We start from the raw sequence: 27,097 nt of genomic DNA, 5'->3' as shown, positions 1-27,097 counted from the left end.
ATGTTGATGAGTCATGATGAGTCATATGTGGATACAGTAGGCCTATGCCCTATGCCATACTGGCACATAATGAGTATGCCGTGAAATAATGATCATTCAGTGCATGGTGTCACATAATATGCTGTGTGTGTGTGTGTGTGTGTGTGTGTGTGTGTGTGTGTGTGTGTGTGTGTGTGTGTGTGTGTGTGTGTGTGTGTGTGTGTGTGTGTGTGTGTGTGTGTGTGCGTTTTTGATTGATTGATTGAAGAATTTATTAGAAGTTTGCAATAGAAAAAAGTACAGTTTCATGACAGTACAAATCACTGGTACAAGGTCAACTAAAAGGAGATCCTAGAAAGCCGAGGCTTATTTCCACAGGAACCACACTTTAAGTATCTCACGCGTGTGTGTGTAAATGTCATCTCAAGCTAGGTTCAGCCATTATGGTAGGGGTTGGAGGTTGGGGTGTGTGAGCCCACTATATGGTTTGACTGGTAATTAAAGTTATGCTGTAGCAAGATGTTGCGGGTTCTTTAAAAGAATATTTCACACTTCTGGGGTCATTTTAACATCTATTCTTGTTTGCACCCATGACAGTTTTTAAGTTGCTCAATACAATATTTAGATATTTGATATTCAATGTATTAGACACGTATCCGTATCACATCCCTTCCTATATAAACCTGTTGTAACTTCAAACTCCTTTTTAACCAAGGGTGCTTTTAACCAAGGGTTAAAAGCAATGGTGTGCCTGTGGTCCCTGGGGTCCCCTGACGTGGCCCCTGGTTAAACTATTGTCATGGCCGACCCCTGAACAGTGTTTGTGCCAAGTTTGGTGTGGATCGGAGCAACGGTGCACCTCGCAAGTCCGGATGTTACGTTTGTGACCGCGGTCTGTGGGTCACAAACTGTGGGTGCCCGCCCACCATCCCTTTATTCTTTGTTGTATGATGGTTGGTGCACTGCGCACATTTTGCTGATCTACAAGCTTGTGTGATTTTCTTTTAAATGGTCGAGAATGGTTAACTACTGTATGATGACATGCCCAAAATAGGGATTGTTGTGTCATTGATATCCTGTCTGTTCTATATTCTGTATGCGTGTTCTATTGGTGTTCAGCAATGATGATGCAGCAGTTTTCAGCAGTGTTGCAGATGCTTCTGCAGCTACTGACATTATGTTTTGGAATAGTTTTGCATTGATTTCAGAGGATAGTGGATATTGAAGGCAATGCCATTAGTGGTTTCTCTGCAGTTTGTGCTGTCAAGGAGGTTGCCTATAGACATGTATTGTTGTGAGTACTTACGGACATGGACATGTAATTGTCACTCAGGGATCACCAAAAAAGGAAATGGAGGTGATTTGTAATGATTTGTAGTCTGCAACTCTGTTGATGTTGTATTTCTTAAATATCCATTTACTATTGGATCACCAATATAAGAGAGTAAGAGCTTATTAATGAGGTTAATGCACTGACAGTCTTGTCCCACTGTGGGTTGTCATGCACATGTTTTTGTTTTGCAGTAACTGCTGCAATGGGCAGTAGCTTACTGTTATTGTCATAATCTCTCAAGGACAGATTCTCTGAGGGAACAAAACAGAGAGGGTGCTGTTTTTCCCTTTCCTTTGACGAGGCTAGCCAGATTGGTGTTGTGGAAGCCTTTGTCATCGGTGTAGATAGGAAACTGTTGGTTAACCTCTTAAACCTTTTATACTTTGTTGATTGGGGTCCCCCAGTGGTATATCCTCGGCCCACCCATTTTTCCCCTCTACAGTCTACAACTCTTTCTAGAAAAAAGATCTACAAGCTCACAACGCGTTGTGTTGGCGCACGTCGTGTTGGCGCACGTCGTGTTGCGACGAGTTGTAGATCTGCTTTTTTTTGCCAAAGCCTTTACATATTATTATATGCCCAGAATTGGAACGTTAAAGGGTTGAAGTGGTTATGACACTGAATTTATTACTGATATACATGATCTTGTCATTATGGATGCTATCGTTTTTGTTTGTGTGGTGGATTTTGTTACTATAATGTACTGTAAAATGTGTGAGGATTCCATTTGTTATAGCAGAGGTTTCCAATTTAGTTAAATCTAAACTAGCAATAGTTGCAGTTGAATCTATGTTTGCAGTCCCAAATGGTCTAGCCTAGACGGCAAGCCTGTAGATAATTATCTAGTGTTAAAATGTATTTCCGCCCGCTGGCCTGCTGGTCCAGGCGCATACCTCTTGGGCATTGCCATAGGCGTGGATTCCTGGCGTCAGTTCGTTTTCGATCCGGACAACATTTGCCGCGTGTCGCTCCCCATCTCTCCCCCTGTTTCCTGTCAGCCTACTGTCCTATCTAATAAAGGCATAAAAGCCCCCCCCAAAAAACTGTATTTGAATACATTTAAAGACATTTCATATTGAATTTGTTGTAAATACCACTGTTGAATTTCTATCTTTTAAATTGTCAAGGTTGAAAGGAGTGCGATTGAGTGTTGCGCCAACCGAATCTGGTTGTGTGCCTGGGGAGTCTTATTACAGATGAATTCTGTGATGAGCTTTGTGTTTGGAAGGATGCCAAGGGGCAGACCAGTTGGAGAGATTATATCTCCACGCTAGCCTGGCTACGCCTCGAGATCTCCCAGTCAGAGCTAGAAAATGTGGCCAGGGAAATGGAAGTCTTGGTTCCCTTGCTACCTCTGCAACGTGACTTTGGATAAGCAGTTGCAGATGGATAGATGGATGGCTGGATTCGTTTTTTTTAATGTATTTGGAATATTTTTCTCTTTTTTAACCGCTCCTACATTATGTTTTGTATGTTTGTGTGCACGTATGTCCCACATACGCAGGACGCTTAATGAAATGAACTCATAAAAATCATTGCTTACTTTACTTCACACTGGGTGTGATTTGTTTTAAACAGTGGTTGCGATTGTGCTATTATCTGTATGTCCCCTAGGTATGAACTGGTCTGTCTTGTTTCTGTGGGTGGTTTTAAGATAAAAGATTGATATGCTTGTCCTTGTGTGCTTTGCTTGTCTGACTGCAATAAGTGTCTTTATACTGTAGGTGAATAAGTAAGGCCATGATTGGTTATTGATATATTCATAGTTATTAAATTCGATGAAGGAGAGGCCAAATCTAACTGTGACATAGCTTCAGGTTATCAGTGCATTTGTTCCACTGTTAGGTCACCGAATATAGCAGATCTACAAGCTGTGACACTCGTGCATGAATAAAAGAGGTTTTACAGTCAAGGGGAGTTTCGATAATCAATTTGCCAGTTCCTAATATAACTTTTTTTTGGTGTTGGTGGACTAGATAAGGTTACAGAAGTAGAAGCCTCTGGTCTTTATTCATCAGTGTGACCATTGATGCCAAACAGCTTGTGGTCATACAGTAAATTGAAGTAGTTACAGTACATATGGGAAGGTGCATTGATATTGTTAGCAGACTTGGTGTCAGGGCTCAGTGGTGCTGGGATTCAAGCCTTTCCTCTCATCTTGTTGGTTATGGTGCATTCCCAGTAGTCTGTCAAAAGAAGATGTTGATACCCTGTTGCAGCGTATGATCGAGCTTCAATGGCAGAATTTAGTGCACTTGTCTGCTCATATACTGCATTAATAACCTTTTTCACGTTTCAGGAATTGTTGCTGGAGCATTCGCTGCGTTTGTTAGAGGAACCAAGTCTATTATGTAGTGTTAGGGCATCTCTGTACAATAATAATAATACAAAATAATAAACGTTATTTGTATAGCACCTTTTATGACATGAAATGCAGCTCACAGTGCTTTACAGAGCAAAAAAGCAATGGTGCATAATCTGCATATGACACAATAAACAATAACAATAAAACAAAAAAGAAAAGCAAAATCACAAAACAACACTAAAAACATTCAAAACTTCAATATGAACTCTACCATAAAAACAAAACATTTTCAAAACAATGCAGACATGAATAACAGCACAGGGATTTAAAAATCAGTGTTTCTGTGTCTATCCAGGGGGCAAAACCCTCTTTTTTAGAGACCTGCATTTTCCCTGTTATAAAAGGTTGGCCACCAGAAATATTATCTATGACCCAGTAAGAACACAACCTATATGCACAACCCAGGTCAAATTGCTGCTGGAAATCCAATATGGCCAACCTCAATATTGGCCCCTATCAGAAAATAGCGTTGGCGATAACTTTCAACCAGATATTTGATATTCAATGTATTAGACACGTATCCGTATCACGTCCCTTCCTATATAAACCTGTTGTAACTTCAAACTCCTTTTTAACCAAGGGTTAAAAGCAATGGTGTGCCTGGGGTCCCCTGACGTGGCCCCTGGTTGAACTATTGCCATGGCCGACCCCTGAACAGTGTTTGTGCCAATTTTGGTGTGGATCGGAGCAACGGTGCACCTCGCAAGTCCGGATGTTACGTTTGTGACTGCGGTCTGTGGGTCAAAAACTGTGGGTGCCCGCCCACCATCCATTTATTCTTTGTTGTATGATGGTTGGTGCACTGCGCACATTTTGCTGATCTACAAGCTTGTGTGATTTTCTTTTAAATGGTCGAGAATGGTTAACTACTGTATGATGACATGCCCAAAATAGGGATTGTTGTGTCATTGATATCCTGTCTGTTCTATATTCTGTATGCGTGTTCTATTGGTGTTCAGCAATGATGATGCAGCAGTTTTCAGCAGTGTTGCAGATGCTTCTGCAGCTACTGACATTATGTTTTGGAATAGTTTTGCATTGATTTCAGAGGATAGTGGATATTGAAGCCAATGCCATTAGTGGTTTCTCTGCAGTTTGTGCTGTCAAGGAGGTTGCCTATAGACATGTATTGTTGTGAGTACTTACGGACATGGACATGTAATTGTCGCTCTGGGATCACCAAAAAAGGAAATGGAGGTGATTTGTAATAATTTGTAGTCTGTTGATGTTGTATTTCTTAAATATCCATTTACTATTGGATCACCAATATAAGAGAGTAAGAGCTTATTAATGAGGTTAATGCACTGACGGTCTTGTCCCACTGTGGGTTGTCATGCACATGTTTTTGTTTTGCAGTAACTGCTGCAATGGGCAGTAGCTTACTGTTATTGTCATAATCTCTCAAGGACAGATTCTCTGAGGGAACAAAACAGAGAGGGTGCTGTTTTTCCCTTTTCTTTGACGAGGCTAGCCAGATTGGTGTTGTGGAAGCTTTTGTCATCGGTGTAGATAGGAAACTGTTGGTTAACCTCTTAAACCTTTCATACTTTGTTGATTGGGGTCCCCCAGTGGTATATCCTCGGCCCACCCATTTTTCCCCTCTACAGTCTACAACAACTCTTTCTAGAAAAAAGATCTACACAAGCTCACAACGCGCTGTGTTGGCGCACGTCGTGTTGGCGGACGTCGTGTTGCGACGAGTTGTAGATCTGCTTTTTTTTGCCAAAGCCTTTACATATTATTATATGCCCAGAATTGGAACGTTAAAGGGTTGAAGTGGTTATGATACTGAATTTATTACTGATATACATGATCTTGTCATTATGGATGCTATCGTTTTTGTTGGTGTGGTGGATTTTGTTACTACAATCAGTACAATGTACTGTAAAATGTGTGAGGATTCCATTTGTTATAGCAGAGGTTTCCAATTTAGTTAAATCTAAACTAGCAATAGTTGCAGTTGAATCTATGTTTGCAGTCCCAAATGGTCTAGCCTAGACGGCAAGCCTGTAGATAATTATCTAGTGTTAAAATGTATTTCCGCCCGCTGGCCTGCTGGTCCAGGCGCATACCTCTTGGGCATTGCCATAGGCGTGCATGCATTCCTGGCGTCAGTTCGTTTTCGATCCGGACAACATTTGCCACGTGTCGCTCCCCATCTCTCCCCCTGTTTCCTGTCAGCCTACTGTCCTATCTAATAAAGGCATAAAAGCCCCCAAAAAAAACTTAAAAAAAAATGTATTTGAATACATTTAAAGACATTTCATATTGAATTTGTTGTAAACACCACTGTTGAATTTCTATCTTTTAAATTGTCAAGGTTGAAAGGAGTGCGATTGAGTGTTGCGCCAACCGAATCTGGTTGTGTGCCTGGGGAGTCTTATTGTCTCCACCAGCCGAAGGCTGAGGGAGAGTATGTTTTCCCCTCCGTCCGTCCGTCCGTCCGTGCGTCCGTGCGTGCGTCCGTGCGTCCTCGCAGTTTGTGAACAGCTAATCTCAGTCACCGTTGGCCCGATCGCTGCCAAACTGAGCACACACACTCCCTGGATGCCAATCTAGAACCTCTGCCCCACATTTTTCAAATCAGCCTCATGGTGGCGCTATAACAGGCCGATTTGTGTGGCCTGGTTGTTACCAGCTAATCTCCGGCGCCGTTGGCCCGATCGCTGCCAAACTGAGCACACACATTCCTTGGATGCTAATTTAGAACCTCTGCCCCACATTTTTTAAATCAGCCTCATGGTGGCGCTATAACAGGCCGATTTGTGTGGCCTGGTGGAGACCTGTGCTCGGAAGAGCACTGCTTCTAGTTACAGATGAATTCTGTGATGAGCTTTGTGTTTGGAAGGATGCCAAGGGGCAGACCAGTTGGAGAGATTATATCTCCACGCTAGCCTGGCTACGCCTCGAGATCTCCCAGTCAGAGCTAGAAAATGTGGCAGGGAAATGGAAGTCTTGGTTCCCTTGCTACCTCTGCAACGTGACTTTGGATAAGCAGTTGCAGATGGATAGATGGATGGCTGCAGGTTTTTTTAATGTATTTGGAATATTTTTCTCTTTTTTAGCAGTGCTAACCGCTCCTACATTATGCTTTGTATGTTTGTGTGCACGTATGTCCCACATACGCAGGACGCTTAATGAAATGAACTCATAAAAATCATTGCTTACTTTACTTCACACTGGGTGTGATTTGTTTTAAACAGTGGTTGTGATTGTATCTGTATGTCCCCTAGGTATGAACTGGTCTGTCTTGTTTCTGTGGGTGGTTTTAAGATAAAAGATTGATATGCTTGTCCTTGTGTGCTTTGCTTGTCTGACTGCAATAAGTGTCTTTATACTGTAGGTGAAGAAGTATGGCCATGATTGGTTATTGATATATTCATAGTTATTAAATTCGATGAAGGAGAGGCCAAATATAACTGTGACATAGCTTCAGGTTATCAGTGCATTTGTTCCACTGTTAGGTCACCGAATATAGCAGATCTACAAGCTGCCTGTGACCAATGTTCCCTCTAAGCTGCGCGCATGCGCGCCCGCGCACTACTCAGGACCCTGTCGCGCACGACAAATCTTTGTAGCGCAGGGCAGATTCAACGCTGATAGATTTGTGAAACGTATTTGATTATTTTGTGGTACTCAGTCTCTGTCTGCCTGCATATGCTTAACATAGACAGCGCTAGGTCTCTCTCTTACAACACCAGAGGCAGCGCCACAGATCACTTTCAACCCAGAGTCAAAACCAACAAAGGGTCAAACTCTTTTTTCTGCTATACCACCAAAATGTGGAAAGCCTTACCGAAGGCCACAAAGGAGTGTGGATCACTAGCATCCTTTAAAATTGCCCTGAAAAACCACTTACAGGCAGCAGCCGTTCGCAACTGGTAAAAAAGAATCTAGCCCAACCCTACCCTCCCCTGCCCCTTCTTTGTATATACTGTTTGTTTTGACTTACTGTCTTCTATTTTGTTTTTCTTTACATATCTACTGCATAGTACTGTGTTCTATTTGTCTGTCATTCAATGTTATATGAGATACTTCAATGGTTTCCAGTGGAAATAAGCTTAGTCTTTTCATGGATCTCCTTTTAGTAGACCTTGTACCAGTGAACTGTACCGTCATGAAACTGTACCTTTTCCTATGCAAACTTCTAATAAAGTCTTCAATCAATCAATCTCTCTCTCTCTCTCTCTCTCTCTCTCTCGGTCTTTCGTTGCCTCCCCCCTCTCGCCTAATTCTCTCCCTCTCGCTGTCTCTCGACTCGATTCTCGCTCGCCTCCTCCGCCCCCCTCCCCCCCCCCCTCTCTCTCTATCTCTCTCACACACGCACGCACGCACGTGTGGTGAACATGAGACTTCTTTGGACTACTTTATTGTTTTATTGCCGTCATAAAACTTTCTCACATCTTCTATGTGTGCATTGACGTTAGCAACAGCGTGGCTGTAGGGCAGGCTACCAAAACAAAACAAACGCATGTGCTTTGCTTTGCGTATCAGAAGCTCAAAGGACCATGGTTGATAATGTGCAGTTTCATAAAGACGTCCCCCGCCTGTGCACAGCGGACATTAGACCTTCAGTACACACTATACTCCTCCATCCAGCTTCCAGGTATGAACTATATAAACTGCAATGTTTCTCTGGAGCTGACGAGCTTGGCGTCTCCTTCACGACGAGTTAAAATAACTCCAGTCCTGTAATGCATTGGTCTCAAAGTGGGTCCGAGGACCCCCGGGGATCTTGAGGTAGTTCCAGGGGTCCCCAGCAAAAGTTAGGAACCAAATGGACCCTTATGTAACTCAGAGTGTACACATGGAACCACACACTCAGAGTTAAATTAACTTGATTTTATAACAAATATAAATTGGGGTCTCATTGATAGAAATGCCATTAAATGGAGGTCCATAGCCTAATGTATGTCAAATAAGGGGTCTTTGACATTAAAAAGGGAATCACTGCTAAAGCCATACACATATTATCTTATGGGGGTCCCTGGGAATATCTTTTCAAATGGGGGTCCGTTGGCTAATAAGTGTCAATTTGTGGGTCCTTGACATGAAAATGTTTGAGATCCAGCCATAGAGCTGTAAGGTTATGGGCTATAGACTATATAGCTTAGGTCATATTATATGATTTAATTTTTTGGGAAAGCAATCTACATGGTCAAAAGCCAGTGTTTATTTAATTGAGTGTGAAAATGGTAGGCCTATACCAAATTTTCGCATGCATGCTTACATTGGCACTTTGGCACATAGGCTACACATAATGCTTTGGACTGTATTTTATTCATAATAATGACACTTCTTAGTTAGCGATGGCTATACCTTCTTTAGACGTGTCAATGTCAATATGTCAAAGTATTGTTATTTTGTAGACTCATATTTAGGCCCATTGTTTGAATTGTATTTACACAACATGTTGTCAACATGTGTATATACTATATAAGATAGATAGATACCTTTATTATCCCAAGGGGGAAAATCAGTCTGTAGGCCTAATACTGAATAATAATGGATATAAAACCCTTTTTCCCCCCGTCTTTTTAAATTTAACAGTCCTATAGTAGCCTACAGTTTCTTAACAGTAGTCGAACCGCTATTACTTATTCTGTAATTAAATTTGAATAAGCCATAACTTGACATGACTTGACGCACTGGCGTAGTAGGCTATACCTACTATATATCGTGCACTCGACGTATGTTGCTCATCAGTGCTCAAGTTGTGCTCAGAAGGTTGGAGTGTTTGCTCAGACCGAAAAAAAATTAGAGGGAACATTGCCTGTGACACTCGTGCACAAATAAAAGAGGTTTTACAGTTAAGGAGAGTTTCCATAATCAATTTGCCAGCTCCAAATGTAACTTTCTTTTTGGTGTTGGTGGAAGGTTACAGAAGTAGAAGCCTCTGGTCTTTATTCATCAGTGTGACCATTGATGCCAAACAGCTTGTGGTCATACAGTAAATTGAAGTACTTACAGTACTTAAAGGAAGGTGCATTGATATTGTTAGCAGACTGGTGTCAGGACTCAGTGGTGCTGGGATTCAAGCCTTTCCATCCTCTCATCTCGTTGGTTATGGCGCGTTCCCAGTTGAATATTATTGTCTGTCAAAAGAAGATGTTGATACCCTGTTGCAGCGTATGATAGAGCTTCAATGGCAGAATGTATTGCACTTGTCTGCTCATATACTGCATTAATAACCTTTTTCACGTTTCAGGAATTGTTGCTGGAGCATTCGCTGCGTTTGTTAGAGGAACCAAGTCTATTATGTAGTGTTAGGGCATCTCTGTACAATAATAATAATACAAAATAATAAACGTTATTTGTATAGCACCTTTTATGACATGAAATGCAGCTCACAGTGCTTTACAGAGCAAAAAAGCAATGGTGCATATGACACAATAAACAATAACAATAAAACAAAAAAGAAAAGCAAAATCCCAAAACAACACTAAAAACATTCAAAACTTCAATATGAACTCTACCATAAAAACAAAACATTTTCAAAACAATGCGGACATGAATAACAGCACAGGGATTTAAAAATCAGTGTTTCTGTGTCTATCCAGGGGGCAAAACCCTCTTTTTTTAGAGACCTGCATTTTCCCTGTTATAAAAGGTTGGCCACCAGAAATATTATCTATGACCCAGTAAGAACACAACCTATATGCACAACCCAGGTCAAATTGCTGCTGGAAATCCAATATGGCCAACCTCAATTCAATTCAATCTTTATTTCAGACCCAGGAAGATCCATATCAGTCACAATACAATAAAACAATACAAGAACAAGTAATAAAAACAATACAAAAAACAAGTAATAAAAAAATAAAAATAAAAGCACAGAGCACCAAGCCCAAAAAATCAGTTTCTGACATACAGACATGTGCGCCAATGGTTCCACAGTCTAGATGAGAACCTGACAGCACTGCGTGTAGGGTCCGTTATAACAGCAATGATGTCATTAACTGACTCAGATGCCCTACACATAAACCTGTACATAAGGTTGCGTAGTACAGCAGAGCAGGTGGGAATCCCCACACTGACACACATCTGGCTCGCACTGGAGCTTCTCGGAACTCTTAACAGCAGCCTCATACATTCATTATAGGCCACTGTGAGAGGTCTGATGCTGCCTTGTCTGTAGCGACACCAAAGCTGGGCAGTATACAGTGGTGTACAAAAGGATCTAAAAAGAGATATCTTCACAGGTACAGAGCACATGCTAAATCTGCGACACAGCATGTTGGCTTGGGCATACAGCTTCCGCCACTGTCTATAGATGTCCGTGTCATCTGACAGGTCATTGGAGATAATATGACCCAAATAAGTAATCTCGCTACATACATTTAGGGTAGAGCCAGCTAGATTGAAGTCAGGGAAGGTAGATTGTCTGTCTTCCCTACTTCTGATAATCATGATTTTACTCTTTTTAGCATTGTATTTAATATCAAAATCAAGGCCATACTGTGAGCATACACTCAGAAGCTGTTGGAGACCAGCACTGTACGGACTAAATATATGACCAAATCATCTTCATACATCAGGTGATTAATTAGTGAGTCACCAATCCTACACCCAGTTCTACATGCATTTAACATCAGTGATAGATCATTCATATAAACATTAAAAAGAAAAGGGGACAGAATTCCTCCTTGACGGACTCCATTAGTTACATGAAAGGAAGGAGAGATTGACTTCCCCCATTTTACACTCATCGTCTGGTGAGCATACCAGAACACCAAAATTCTGACTAAGTAACTAGGGACCCCTCTTTGTGTCAATTTCAAAAACAACTTCTCGTGATTAATGCGATCAAACGCCCGAGAAGCATCAATAAAAGATACAAACATAGTAGACTTCTGTCTACTGTATTTTTCTAGAATCTCTTTGAGAGCAAAAATACACAAATCAGTGCCATGTTTCCTTTTAAATCCAAATTGGTTATCAGCAGACGAAATCAACCTCTCAAGTCTACTCAGTACAATTGACTCCAACACTTTGGACAAAACACTGGCCAAAGCAATTGGCCTATAATTATCTGAGCTGTTGAGCTTTCCCACTTTATCTTTAATGACCGGCACTAACAGAACAGTGAGCATGGACTCAGGTAAAAACCCATGTACAAAAAATCCTGTAAAACCCATAGCAACCAAAGGACACAGTTTCTTACTGGCAGGTTTAAGATGTTCTGCTGTAATATTGTCCAGACCACAGGCCTTGTTATCCCCTAGCTTCAACAGAGCTTCATGTACTTCAGCAGGGGTAACAATCACCTCATCATTAAAATCTACATTTTTAACTACACAAACCGATTACTTTTTACACAGTTGAACAGATCAGAATACTGTTTCTGCCACAACTGTGAAATTTCATCAGACCCACTTACACCGTCTATTGATGGAAGGGATGTTTTGCAATTATTTATCATTTTAATTTCTTTCCAAAATTCATTTACATTATTCTTTTGTAGTTTCTTTGCCAGTGAATCCGACCTCATTATATTCTCATTTCTTTGAATATACCGGAGGGCATATTTAAAATTGGCATTAGTCTGCTTTTTATTCTCAAACAGAGGGCCATGTCTAACCTTACCAGACTCCTATGACCCAGTAAGAACACAACCTATATGCACAACCCAGGTCAAATTGCTGCTGGAAATCCAATATGGCCAACCTCAATTCAATTCAATCTTTATTTCAGACCCAGGAAGATCCATATCAGTCACAATACAATAAATAATAAATAAATATATCTCCACGCTAGCCTGGGTACGCCTCGAGATCTCCCAGTCAGAGCTAGAAAATGTGTCGAGGGAAATCTCTTGGTTCCCTTGCTACCTCTGCAACGTGACTTTGGATAAGCCATAGATGGATAGATGGACGGCTGGATTTGGGTTTCTTAATGTATTTGGAATATTTGTCTCTTTTTGAGCAGTGCTAACCGCTCCTACATTATGCTTTGTATGTTTGTGTGCACGTATGTCCCACACTTGACTCATTTGCCAAGCTTCGCAGGACGCTTAATGAAATGAACTCATAAAAATCATTGCTTACTTTACTTCACACTGGGTGTGATTTGTTTTAAACAGTGGTTGCGATTGTGCTATTATCTGTATGTCCTAGGTATGAACTGGTCTGTCTTGTTTCTGTGGGTGGTTTTATGATAAAAGATTGATATGCTTGTCCTTGTGTGCTTTGCTTGTCTGGCTGCAATAAGTGTCTTTATACTGTAGGTGAAGAAGTAAGGCCATGATTGGTTATTGATATATTCATAGTTATTAAATTCGATGAAGGAGAGGCCAAATCTAACTGTGACATAGCTTCAGGTTATCAGTGCATTTGTTCCACTGTTAGGTCACCGAATATAGCAGATCTACAAGCTGTGACACTTGTGCACAAATAAAAGAGGTTTTACAGTCAAGGGGAGTTTCCATAATCAATTTGCCAGTTCCAAATGTAACTTTTTTTTGGTGTTGGTGGACTAGATAAGGTTACAGAAGTAGAAGCCTCTGGTCTTTATTCATCAGTGTGACCATTGATGCCAAACAGCTTGTGGTCATACAGTAAATTGAAGTACTTACAGTACATATGGGAAGGTGCATTGATATTGTTAGCAGACCTGGTGTCAGGACTCAGTGGTGCTGGGATTCAAGCCTTTCCATACTCTCATCTCGTTGGTTATGGCGCGTTCCCAGTTGAATATTATCATCTGTCAAAAGAAAATGGCCACCAGAAATATTATCTATGACCCAGTAAGAACACAACCTATATGCACAACCCAGGTCAAATTGCTGCTGGAAATCCAATATGGCCAACCTCAATATTGGCCCCTATCAGAAAATAGCGTTGGCGATAACTTTCATCCAGATGGGCTAGAAATGTAGACTCTATTTCATGGTTTCACAGCATAAGAAACTCAATGGAATACTTATCTATACTATAATTTTGCGAATGTCTGAGTGAGTGTCTGTCTGTCTGAAACAGCGTTTCTCCTCAGTGGCTGGAGCAATTGATCTGAAATCGCATCACAATTAGCATATGAACACACCTAACATAACTGTGAAGCCCGTTTGTCACTTTCACAAATCGTATGCTGTATATTAGCATTTTTATGGTGTATCTATCTATTCTGCATCTAGCTTGAGGCTAATCTATTCTGCATCTAGCATGAGGCAACATGTTTAACCAGCTCTCTCTGTGTGTGTGTGTGTGTGTGTGTGTGTGTGTGTGTGTGTGTGTGTGTGTGTGTGTGTGTGTGTGTGTGTGTGTGTGTGTGTGTGCAGGCAGGCGGGTGTGTGCGCAGGTGGGTGGGCGGGCGGGCGGGCTGGGGGGGGGGGGGGTAGCCATTAAACGAAACGGGTATTTCTTACATTGATGCTCCTACATATTATCATGCAAGCACCAGTTAAAGTTACTTTCCATCCCTCATATACTGTATGCACAGTGCACATCCCATAACCCACACCCCACACACTGCACATCATTTTGGAGCTCATATCTTTGAACGGGTAAGGGCTAGTCTTTATAATTGGGTGTGTCTGGACCTTTAATTTGCATATTTCCAAGATGAGTTTCCTATAACTTTTACAGTGACAGCTGGCTGTTATGGCAAAAGTCTGCTTTTTAAGCAATATGAACTCAGTTTGAGCGTTCAATATTGACTCATCACTACATATTAAGCCACATGGGCTTAATATTGATGACATCATGGATCTCCATATATGATTGCCGGAACAGGCTGTCTTTGTCATTGTGTTAAAAATGTGATGTCACAACAGGTCAGCAATAAACATTGAGGCCTTACGGACAGGATCTACCGGGTTTCATAGTAAACTGGGACCTACGGTCGCAATAAAAAGGCACAGCGTTTTTATGAGCAGAAGGGATATCTGATCATTTTAGAGACACAAGTAGTTTGTATCCCAGCAATCTCTTGGCTGATGTTTGCAGTCACACGCCATGCATTAACAAACAAACATATCACATGTTTTGAATATTTGGTCTTCATTTCCACACTGTGCACTTACTAGTATTTGCATATTATCTCCTCCTGAGGCAGCTTGGTATGACAAAAGGCTTGAGATGAGGTTAAAGAGGCCCACTCTGTTCTTGTGCAAATTATTGTTAGTGTAATATGTCCTGAATATCATGCGGTTTCTTTGTTTAGTAGATTCCAATAATGAAAAAAACATCACAAGGATGCAACTGGGACGTATCATCAGTGATGTAGCCTGGGGTCGACGGGTGTTTCGGGTCTCGCAACATCATACACCCTCGCCCAGGTGACCCAGCCGGGGTTGATCAAGTCCCGACTTACGTCCCAGTAGCTATCCACGATCAGTCCTATTAGGGAAAGACAGGGTCACTCAATGTGCTGCACCGGAACTACTCTGCCGGGATTGGGGGTACTATTCTGGCGCGTGGAAGAACTAGGCTCTAGGGGTTGACTCCTGGCCGGGCTCCTCCTACGTCTCACCAGGTCCTCTCCTGCTCTCACCAGGTTCAGAACCTGTGCAGACTAATTAATAACACATACAAATGAAAGTAAATTATATTTAAAATAGTAATAATAATATAGCAGATTCAATGTATGTTTATTTCATGTCATGATGTAGTCGCTTTCGCATTTGGTTGTTACCTGGTACCAATCAACCATGTGTCTAATAATTTCTGTAGAAACCTTATTAGCCACCCCCCTCTTTGAGCCCTGATGGCATCATCCCATGACTTACATATAAAAGCATCATAATAGGATTTCAAATCTTACCTTATTTATACATCCCCTCATTTTGCAGTATCCATATTATGAATAATTTATTTGCCAAATGAGATCATTTGAGAAAATGGCCACACATGATCACTGGCATGATAGACATTTATTAGATAGAGCTATGAAAGCAGTATATATAATACAAATCATAGTCAACAGCAAGATTACACAGAGCGAAAGAGGAAAACATTATTATATTGTCGGACATTGCAGATAAGCTCAAGGATATAATTCAAGAAGTCACTACGTAGTGGTAATGGCCTGGCACAATCAATCTTAAATTCCATGTTGGTCCGGGGAAAGGGGGTGGATAGGTTTGTTTTTCTTCTTTTCTTCTTCTTGTCTTGTCATAATATATTTGTGTAACTTTCTACATTCATGATTTGAATTTAAAAAAAGAATTGATAACAACAAAGAAAAAAAAATCATACTAGCATGTGTATTTTGAAAATTGAATTGAATTGCAGAAAGCACTGTTCCTTGTATAAATGTCTTTATTGAAAGCCATTTTAGATGTAACACTTCTATTCCCTAATTCCCTTGCTACCATGTCAAAGGGTACCTGTCCTCCATGAACTAATGAGCCCAGGGAAAATGGTTAAGTAATTATTCATTAGTGTTTAACAACAATGTATAGGATATAGTAACACATTATTCATGTAGTGAAGGAGACTGTAGAACGTGCAGAGATGTTAACACACTTGAACCTTGGTATCTATCTATCTCTATCTGTGCTGTCTGTTTCCTTCTGTCTGGCTGTATTCATGATCTGTTGCTGAGTTAGGTCTTGCCCACACATACCCCGATGTCTCTGGTTGACATTGGCACATTTCACTCAGGTTTTTTCAACTCACTCATGTCACTTTGTCTGCTGACCTCACTCAGCAACAAAATAAAAATAAAATAAACAAAAATTAAAATAAAACAATTCACAGGAGGCAAGCAGTGATCACCCCATGATGTGCACTGCAATGTAGTTTCAAATGCACTACATTGCAGATGCTTTTTTGAGAGTAAAACAACTAAAAAAAGAAGAGAAGACAAGCATGACATGCATGATCTGGGCAGATTGCCCCAGGAAATGTGTCAATGTGAACCAGAGACATCGGTACTTGAAATGAAGTCAAAAGTAGTGGCAAGGCATTAAAGGACCTACACCATGAATTTTCACTTTTTCTATTTTAAAACCTTTTTTTGGGGTCCCACTGGCACCTTCTATCCTCACAAAGTCCTATTTCTGACCGTTGTGTCCTTCTCTGGTTTTGGGCAGACAGAGATGAAAAGCTTTCCACGGGTTCTCAGAACAGTGCTGTTCTGAGAGTTGACGAGAGTGACGTCACTCTCGTTCCCCCCCCCCTCCCCCCCGCCCTTCAGGTAAAAACCAGAGCTACTCTTCTAAACCCAGCCCCTCATTTGTTTCTAATTTGCTTAGCCTCCACTTCCATCTGCAGCTGGCTTACTGTTCTGGGGCTGCTCACTCAGTGCTCTCACTCACTTTTATTCTATGAACATTTTTGCTATCAACATGTCCAAGGAGAAGTCTTAACGTTCCTGGATTGCACTATAAATGTGACGTTATAGACTGCGAGGACCCAAGCTTCGTCCCTTCTAACAAGGAAACAAAAGACCTATTTTTAATGATCCGAGGCCTTCTGAAGCCTGGGCCTAAATTTTCCGCGGTGGCCGGGTGGGAGCTCGCGGTGGCCGGGTGGGAGCGAGCCGCGGAGCTCGCCGCGGTGGCCGGGTGGGAGCGAGCCGCGGTGGCCGAATCCACCGCGATTTCTTAACCAAGTAGCTGCTTGTCGCGGCCGGGACCGCCGCAGCTCCGACCCGGTGGACAGAGCGGCGGCCCCGGTCGCGACAAGCAGCTCCGACCCGGTGGACAGCGGCGGTCCCGGCCGCGACAAGCAGCTCCGACCCGGTGGACAGAGCGGCGGTCCTGGCCGCGACAAGCAGCTCAAGCAGACTGTCCCGGTCCTCCCTTCACTCTCCCCGGCTATAGAGAGCTTAATCACTGTCCCCGGCTAGAAAGAGCTCCACACCCCGCCTCTCCTCTCTCTATCCACGGCTACACGCCGCCTCTTCTATCGCTGTCCCCGGCTATAGAGAGCTGGCCACCCCGCCTCTCCCTTCACCCTTCTCTGGAGGGTGGAAAAACCCCACTAGATGCGCCACTGAGCAAACAAAGGCCGTTTTGGTATTGCAGCTGCAGGGCCTAATAATAGCACAGCTATAAGAAACAAGAGGAATGGTCAGGGTGTGTGTTGGGGGTTAAGACCTGTCTAAGACTCAATTTTGAGCATATATTTATACAAAAAATATAGTTTTAAAAGCATGGTGTAGGCCCTTTAAGGTAATACCAGGTGTTCTGATAATTCATGTACAGTATTTTGTATACATTCACATGTTGCTGTAGCCTGTTGCCTATGCCTATGTGAGTTTTTAATGGTTCTGTTTTGTCCCACCTGCTCTGGACATGTTGTGCATGATCTGTGCCATGTTAGTGCAACTAGACAGACTGAGACATTGGTTCCAACAGTGCCTATGCTGGATATTGACTGGATTAAAACCTCAGGGCTCGATTAAAAAAAACAAAAGAATTAGCCCTAAATTGGCTACTTCTTTGTATGACAATTAACAAAGAATTGTGTGACACATTGTGAGCTTTGTTGACTCTGAAGAAGGCCGGTCGGCCAAAACCTCAAATATTAATGGTACATTGCATGAGCCAGTGCGCATGCAGCACTTTTGCTCTTTTTAAAAAAAAATCCCCAATTGTTCAAATTGTGATATTATAAAACATAAATATGTAACATATCAGCCAAGAGGAAATGCTTGTTTTTAATTCAGTCTGACAGAAGCAGGGATAAAACGTATCCCCACTGGCAATACAAATGAACCAGCACTGCACTCTGTAGAGGTGCCAACTTGCGACAATGTGTACACACCTGAACGTACACATTTTTGCCACAGACACACAGATGTATTCCGTGCATCATAAAGATAAATCTCTAAGAAAAACGGTACTCAATTATCTCACTGAATATACTCAAGTCTGATAAATACAGTGCATTATCAACCAGTAAGACTCCCTAATCGGGAGATAAGCGACCGTTGGTCGCTTATCTCCACAAATAGGCCAAAAGTTTGTTTTACCAATTATTACACTCTATATGAACATTTACATCAACAAATCCCAAGTACTATGCAGAACGACCCATTTCAAGTTTTTAATGTACAACAATATTTAGAAAATAGGTCTACAAGCTGACAGTCCTCGTCCCTTATATTCCCATAGGTTATATGGAGATCTCAGTGTTTGTCAGTCCTTGTTCATTTATGCCCATATATGGACATCTCTATATCTACTGTAACAGTCCTTGTCCCTTTATGCCCATATATGGAGATCTCTTCACTGTAAGTCCTTGTCCCTTTTATGCCCATATATGGATATTCCTGATGTCATCAGTATATGAACATATATGGGCTTTCTGATATGCCCATATATGGAGATCTCTTAACTGTAAGCCCTTGTCCCTTTTATGCCCATATATGGATATCCCTGATGTCATCCGTATATGCCCATATATGGGCTTTCTAATATGCCCATATATGGAGATCTCTGTATCTCCATATATGGGTATAAAAGGATACTTCAGGTCTGACATCAGGTTTGTTTATATTGGGTTGCTAGGTTTGACATCACAAACTCTATGGGCCATCTGACCTAGAAATCTATATTTGGGCATAGATGACTCATCGTGACCTCATCACACGTCGACCGCACGTGTGACGTGCGGTCGACCGCACGTGTGACCGACGGACGGCCGGTGGAGGTTTTCATACTAAACTGCGACCTTACGGTCGCAATTATTAATATAAAATTAACTAAATCATTCAGACCATTGCTTTTCTTTAATATAATCCATCATTATCCTTGCCTGCACTGTCTGCAACATACAGTAGTACTGCTTTATTCTTTATTTCTTCATACAAATAACCAGAAATCTCCTCTCGTGGTAGAAGACCACGAGAGGAGTCAAATCCAAATAAGGTGCTCTTTGGTATAAGGGTGATACAAGGCACTTTTGTGAAAAAAAAAAAAAAAAAGTAAAGCCTTTGTTCTGCACAAGAGAAGATAACTGTAATCAAAGAACCCCATTTTTAGAAACATTGTAGTTGTGATCCGTCTATCTACTAAAATCGGACCTTTGCCTCAAGTCCCAATCTATAATTGCAGTACGGAAGCCTACCCCTGTCACCCAACTGTTGACCTAATGTAAATATTTAATAACTGTAAAACATATACCTACATCAATAAGCTCTGTATACATTGCAGTAAATCTGTATTCTTTATGGTTAAAGAAGAAAAAGAAAAAAGAAAAGAAAATGTTACACCCATGATTCAAACCCAGGTCTCCCACGTGGAAGTTCAATATCTTAACCAATTGACCTATGTAGATTGGGGGGAGATATTAGACTTTTGATGCCATCAGGCTGAGGCAGTGAGTCACTCTGCTACACTGAACCCCCTTTTGACCTTCTCCCATGGGGAAACCAATTTAACAGAATTATTATTCTCATCAACATTTGACAATTACATTAAAATAAATAAAAAATAAAGATTCTGGTAATGATTTCAAAGTTCTCTAAAATGTGAGAGCATTATCATCTGTCATCTCCAGTGACTTTTAAGTCTCTTCTCATACCATGGAGGCATGGACGGTCACGTACCATTGTCCTTATCATCCAATATCATCTTGGATGTACTTCAGGAGTGACACTATTGCCGGCTTGACAGCAGCCATGCCAACACCACCAGAGACAATGCAGTGAAGATGCTCATCTTGTGGCGTGCCCCACTCGAACAATACACTGTGAATCAAGAAAAAGGATACATCAAAACAAAACAATATGTTATAATATTTTTCTGTCTTGATCGGGTATACAGGCTACTTGCTTACGTATTCCATTGACAGAGATGGAGTTGGTGTCGATGGTGAAGGGTAGTAGGCCTTGACCTGCTGCTTTGACCAAAACATCCACAATCTGAGCATCACTTGGAATGGATGAGGAACTGAATGATAGGTCTATATCATTGATGATTGATCCATGGCTGGAAACAAGATCACAAAATATTTTATACACTTGACTTGATTTGACTAAACAACAACGTTTTTGGAATAATCATGACATCGCCAATGTTTCCTTAAAGCTGCAATCCGTAACTTTTATGTAACTTTTATGTAACAATTTTGAGGTATTTGTACTTTACTTGAGTAATTCCAACTTCCAATATTCTACTTATAATATTTTACTTTTTACTCCACTATATGAAAACTTTAGTTACTAGTACTTTGTAGTTTTTTTATTTATTTATTATTATTATTACAAAACACAACCACCCTGCCAAAAAAGACGTTTCTATAATAAAAACGTCTTTTTAACTATGGACCTCCCGGCCAGACGTCTTCTGAACGTCTTTTTTTTTTAAATAATAAAAAAAAAAAAAAGAAAAAAAAAAAAAAAAAAATGTTGGACCTCCAACAGTGTACTAGGCATGATCGCGATCGCGAAATTGCATGTTTAACCCCCATACCAACCCCATCTTTCAAACATGGCAGCCATGTTTGTTTACATTTGAAGAAAACATAAGGGCTGCCTTCTCCTGAATGTCTGAACGGATTTCCAAGCGGATTTTTTTGTTTGAAAGCTGTGAAAAGCATGCACATGCATATGCATGATCTGTGCACGAATGTGTGCACCAGCGTACACACTATTGTTTTAACCCTTTGTTGGCGAACCGGCAATATAAGAGGTCCCACTTTAAATATGGCACCGACTGAGTTAAGCCCTATATAGATTTCGGCCATTTGAAAATAGCCTATCTATGCGTCGCAATATGTCAGTTTACTGTATATTTAGACACAATAAGCCAGCGTCTGCGATTTCTTTATTACTATTTACATGAACACTACTAGCCCCCATAAGTCACATCTGCCCATGAAAGATTGCGGTGCATCATGGAAATGGGGGTCTAAAAAGACATAGGCCTATTTATAATTTATTTAGCCACTTGTATGCATGCCCCCTCTGAAATCATAACATTAAAAACGGTAGAAAGCAGTAAATGAAAACATTTGAACACTCATCTTTTATTTCTCTAATTACAACATTCAGAATGTTACATTCTAAATGCAACATTCTGCACAATGAATACTTTTACTTTTGTTACTTTAAAGGAGTAGTTCACCCCAAAATGACCTTTTTTCTATCGAGAGTCCCCATGGAGTCTTGAGTTCAAGGCCCATTGGTTCCCGGATGGAGACCCAAATGCATTTGGATCTCCATCCGGAATCAATGCGGGTACATTTATTATAATCAAATTATTGGCTTAGGAATGACATAAACCAAAGTGTGGGTGAACATCTCCTTTAAGTATATTTTGATGCCGATACTTTTGTACTTTTACTCAAGTACATTTTGAAAAAAAAGTACTTTTACTTAAAGGAGTAGTTCACCACTTTTCAACCTGTCTTCATATAATAGGTCCTCACTAATGTTCATGATAAAATATCACAATTTTGTTCTACTCAGTCCAAGTCTCCTAGGAGAGCTGTGGGAAGTTCAGAATCCATCGTCTTGTGACATCATCATTTTCCCAAAAAAATAAATTAATCAATATTTTTGAAAAAAATATTTAGATTTTTATTATCGCGAGAACAATGGCTTCCACTTTAAAATTGCAACTTTTCAGGAATAGAAAGCCTGCAGTTTCTATAAGCTGGATTGGCAATCGATGATGTCACAAGACTATGGGTTTCTGACCTGCCCTCAGCCGTCCTCTGAGAAAAAAAAAAAAAAAAAAAGGAAAAAGCTATTTTTGAGAGAGGACCAATTATATGAACATAGGTTGAAAAGTGGTGGAGTGCCCCTTTAAAAAGAGTATTTCTACATTGCAGTATTGACACTTTTACTTAGGTAAAGACATTTAGTACTTTTTCCACCACTGGTGTTGGGAGACCATTACAGAACTCCAACCACTGCAGATATAATGTTCTAGTTGTGGAGATAGCTATGAGCTTGAGGCAGTACTAGTTGTCAACCACTGGGTGTCCTACCTGACACCAGGTTCTACATTTCTCACTGGAGAAAAGGGACAGTTTTATTGTTCTCTGCATATTACCTGAAACCAACCACTGTAAATGATCGGAATGTGCTGAATGCTGTTCTGTAGAAGGCTTCAAGCTGTAGAAATAAAAACATGGAATCTGTCAGTGAATCACTTTACATTCTTAAAATAAAAAAAGCATATCTTGTAATGAAGATATCAGATATCAGACCATTTTAGCACCTTCAACCTGTACACAATGCTTTCTTTAATATATATATATATATATATATATATCACAATTTTCTTTCTCTGTTGTTACATACATTTTCCTTTAACAGTTGAGATCGACTCTGAAAAGCAGAAGATGATGGATCCAGCAGGTCAGCTGTAAAGGTTTCTCGCACAGTTCTGAATCTCAGACGCTTAGTGATGAGTGCTTCAGCAGCAGTGGATGCTGCAAAAACAAGTTTTTAACCACATTAACCCCGGGCGTCCCGATTTTGTGCAAACATTTCAAAACATTACACAGTTTTCATCTTTTAAGATAACGTAAAAAAAAAAAGTCATAGGCATTTGTGAAAATAGCCAATCTTCAAGCTCACAGATGCAATGTGTTGGGAGCTTGTAGATCGGTTGTGTTGCAGATCAGCTGTATTCACAATTTATTATTACAGCCAGAGCTTAAGTTGTTAAAGACGGCCCCCCAGACCTAGTTCTCAGGTGGGTGGTGACCCAGCCGAAGTTAGCTACATCCACAGTGTTGTTTGTAAAAATGGGAGGGAATGCTTTTATGATGTCATTAAAGCGGTGTATTTCAATTGGGCCTTTTGAGAGGCTTTCAGGAAGAAACCAAAAATACACAGGAAAGACATTTGCATATTATAACCACACATAGGGGTCTATTAGAATAATGTCAACTCCATAGACACATACAAAACAGAACAGTTGGTGCTAAGGCACAAACTCACTAAGATTGCCTAATTAACGGTGTAAAGAAGGGTGAGGTTGTACTGGAATTATTATTAGCTTTGCATTGTTAGGCAACCAAGCTCTTAGAAGAACACATGATGTTGCATATATATATATATATATATATATATATATATATATATATATACCGGTATATAAACATACCTGCAGGTGCAGCAGTGGTGGCAATGGTTGCACTAACGGTGCCAGGGATGACTTTCAGGGAGGTGGAACCGCTATTAATTGCATCATCCATTGCTGTTGTCACTGCGCTTGTAGAAGGAACTGAGTCTTTTGGGAACACCAGTCTCATTTGAGTAATAACTGATCCTGGCCTGTAATGTGTGAGAAATTCAATGTGACTTTTAAGTTGCAATTATTGCCAAACTCAAGTAAGCAATTGATCAAAATTACCTGAAACTGTCGACAATAGAGCGTCTGAAAGATGTAATGCCACTGCTGTTACTGCTGTAAATCGTGTTTACCTGAAAGAGAAGAATGCAAATTGGTTTACTGTAGCTCAATTGCTGATGGAAATATTGTGTCTAACCTGCACTGAAAATACTAACCTACAGCGCAATGCAGTTTGTTAAATTAAGTGTAATCCCTCCCTTTCTCTTTTTCATCGTTTCATGTTGAACTGATACTGAACATGTCATTAATGTCATTCCATGATTTATCTGATTTAAATTAGATACATATTAAAAGCTAAATTCCTGCCTGCATATGCATATTGATAATAATATTCAGAATTGTATTGCTTAAGTATGACAAAGCACCTCATTTATCTTACTTCTGAGACCACTGTGGCAGCCAATGTCTTAAATGTTGTAGTAGATGAGTCGGAGAGGTCAGGACTGAAGGTTTGGTTGAGACTAAACGTAAGAGTTACAGTGTCCTCATCAGCAGTAGGAGGAGGATCTATCGAGGCAGTGGTGGCGGCTGTTGTAGCAGCAGCTGTGGTGGCAGCAGCAGTGGTGGCAGCATCAGTGGTGGCATCATCAGTGGTGGCTGCAGCTGTGGTGGCAGCAGCAGTGGTGGCAGCAGCTGTGGTGGCAGCAGCTGTGGTGGCAGCAGCAGTGGTGGCAGTAGCTGTGGTGGCAGCAGCTGTGGTGGCAGCAGCAGTGGTGGCAGCAGCTGTGGTGGCAGCAGCAGTGGTGGCAGTAGCTCTGGTGGCAGCAGCTGTGGTGGCAGCAGCAGTGGTGGCAGTGGCTCTGGTGGCAGTAGCTCTGGTGGCATCGGCTGTGGTGGCAGTAGCTCTGGTGGCAGCGGCTGTGGTGGCAGCGGCTGTGGTGGCAGTAGCTCTGGTGGCAGCGGCTGTGGTGGCAGTGGTGGCAGTGGCTGTGGTGGCAGTAGCTCTGGTGGCAGTGGCTGTGGTGGCAGCAGCGGTGGCAGTGGCTGTGGTGGCAGTGGCTGTGGTGGCAGCGGCTGTGGTGGCAGTAGCTCTGGTGGCAGCGGCTGTGGTGGCAGCGGCAGTGGTGGCAGCAGCAGTGGTGGCAGCAGCTGTGGTGGCAGCAGCAGTGGTGGCAGCGGCCGTGGCAGCGGCCGAGGTGGCGGCGGCCGTGGTAGGTGCAATAGCAGTTGTATTGGAGGTTGTGTTTGTTGTGGCTGGGTCTCCTGTGAAAATACATTTTCATGATATGGAATTTAATTGAAAGTATGTAAGAACTAGCTTATGTCAAGCATCTTGATAATATTTTCTGAATCAAATATGCTATGTGGTGATGGTATTGAAGTTAAACGTAAAATATGCACAGTGTTGAAGACACATGATCACGCATCCATCGCGACCATTTCTCTGGATCTAATGCAAGCAGTTGGAGCCTAAAATCGTGGATTTTAATGTTTTGCTGTTGTCCTCTCCAATTGAACAGCCAAGTAGGTAGTAGTAGTAGATCTCTATTTGAGATTAACAACAACTTTTTTTCTGCTAGCGTCTCCCCCTCTGCTCACTCAGTGAGTGTGTGGAGGGGGGAGCAGGCTGCGTTGCAGAGGGCAGCTGTGTTCTCGGCTGCAGTGAATGGGACGGTTATGCTGCGCATGCATAAATATATTATCACAATTAATCCCAAAAATTAATTACCGCCGTTAACGCGATAATTTTGACAGCTATAATGTATACTGTATATAGTATAGGCCTATATAACTATATAAAACATACTTGCAGGTGCAGCAGTGGTGGCAACGGTTGCACTAACAGTTGATGTTGGACCTCCAATTGTTGTTGGACCTCCAGTTAATGTTGGATCAGTTGTTGTTGAACCTGCAGTTGAAGTTGTAGGAAGAGCGGGTTTAAAATGTTATTGTCTATATAAAAATGCTATGTGGGGAGGTGGTGTTTACTTTTATTGAAATTGTATAATCTCACAACAATAATAATAATAATAACGAGTAAGGATCCCTTAGGGATGGGTGAGGAGAGGGGTAATTATCTAATAATTATAAATGATGCAACAACCAGTATTTGTCTGTGTTTGTGGGGAGGCGAAGATTGTGTTTTGTACGACAGCTTACCAGGTTGGTCCTGAACGTTGGTAGAAGTCACGCACACGGTCTGCAGCACTCTGTCCGTCGTATTCTGCAGAGCCTGGAAGCTAGCAACTTCGAGAAGGAACTGCTCATGGGGCTGGCTGGCGATGGACATGAGTTGAGTCACATCATAGGCCCCCACTCCGATGGCAAACATAATGACACCCTGACTCCTTAGGAGCTGCGACGAATTCTTAACGTCGTCACGGGATTGTCCATCTGTGATCACCACAGCGATCTGCGGTACCCCGTCGTCAGCGCGGCTTCCGGCCTCCTTCGTGAAATAATTAGACTGGAGGAATGCGATGCCCTGGCCCGTATTGGTGCCCCCGCCTAATTGACGGAGCTTGTCCACTTTCTCAAGTAAAGATCTTTTGTCTGTGGTGTTCTTCAGTAGGAACTCCTGCTGTGGTGATGCATGATTGTATTGTGCCAAGCCAATACGTACTTTGTCTGAACCAATATCTAGGCCATCGATGACACTGCGGAGGAACTGTTTGACCCTGGAGAAGTCAGGTGGGTTGATGCTCCCAGAGCCATCCACTAAGAAGACAATGTCAGTCTTGGTGACACATGCTGCAGAGCAGGGGACAAGATAAGGCATCACAGGCTTGAGTTAGATCTACTTACTTGAATGGAGACTGTGCAGCAGTCAGCAGAGAATGTTTAATCAGTGCAAGGACATAGAGTAGGTGTTGGTGCATTCATCTTTGATTGATTGATTGATTGATTGATTGAAGGCTTTATTAGAAGTTTGCATAGGAAAATGTACAGATTCATGACGGTACAGTTCACTGGTACAAGGTCTACTAAAAGGAGATCCATGAAAAGACTAAGCTTATTTCAACAGGAAACCATTAAAGTATCTCATATAACATTGAATGACAGACAAATAGAACACAGTACTATGCAGTAGATATGTAAAGAAAAAAAGAAAACAGTAGGTCTATACAATCAGTAAGTACAGTACAGTACATCTGACAAAGGCTAACGCTGATGTAAAAAGAAAAACATGGTTCTGAAAAAATTGGGGGGCAGGTTTGTG

General features: G+C 41.5%; 1 protein-coding gene across 1 annotated transcript in view; it reads right to left on the bottom strand.

Moving 5' to 3' along the window:
• The window catches only part of LOC308297953 (serine protease 27-like), a gene marked incomplete at both ends in the record, with an annotated part of 34,072 nt that extends 10,293 nt beyond the window's left edge, over positions 1 to 23,779 (bottom strand). The window contains one exon of the mRNA XM_080741517.1: positions 23,689 to 23,779. Coding sequence (XP_080597643.1) covers positions 23,689 to 23,779 — 91 coding nt within the window. The remainder of the gene's footprint in view (positions 1 to 23,688) is intronic.
• Positions 23,780 to 27,097: the final 3,318 nt, after the last annotated feature.

The sequence above is a fragment of the Nannobrachium achirus genome, assembly GCF_963921795.1.
Source record: "Nannobrachium achirus genome assembly, chromosome: 14".
NCBI classification, from domain to species: domain Eukaryota; kingdom Metazoa; phylum Chordata; class Actinopteri; order Myctophiformes; family Myctophidae; genus Nannobrachium; species Nannobrachium achirus.
The sequence above is the reverse complement of the archived record's forward strand: the minus strand, read 5'-3'. Positions and strand labels throughout refer to the sequence as shown.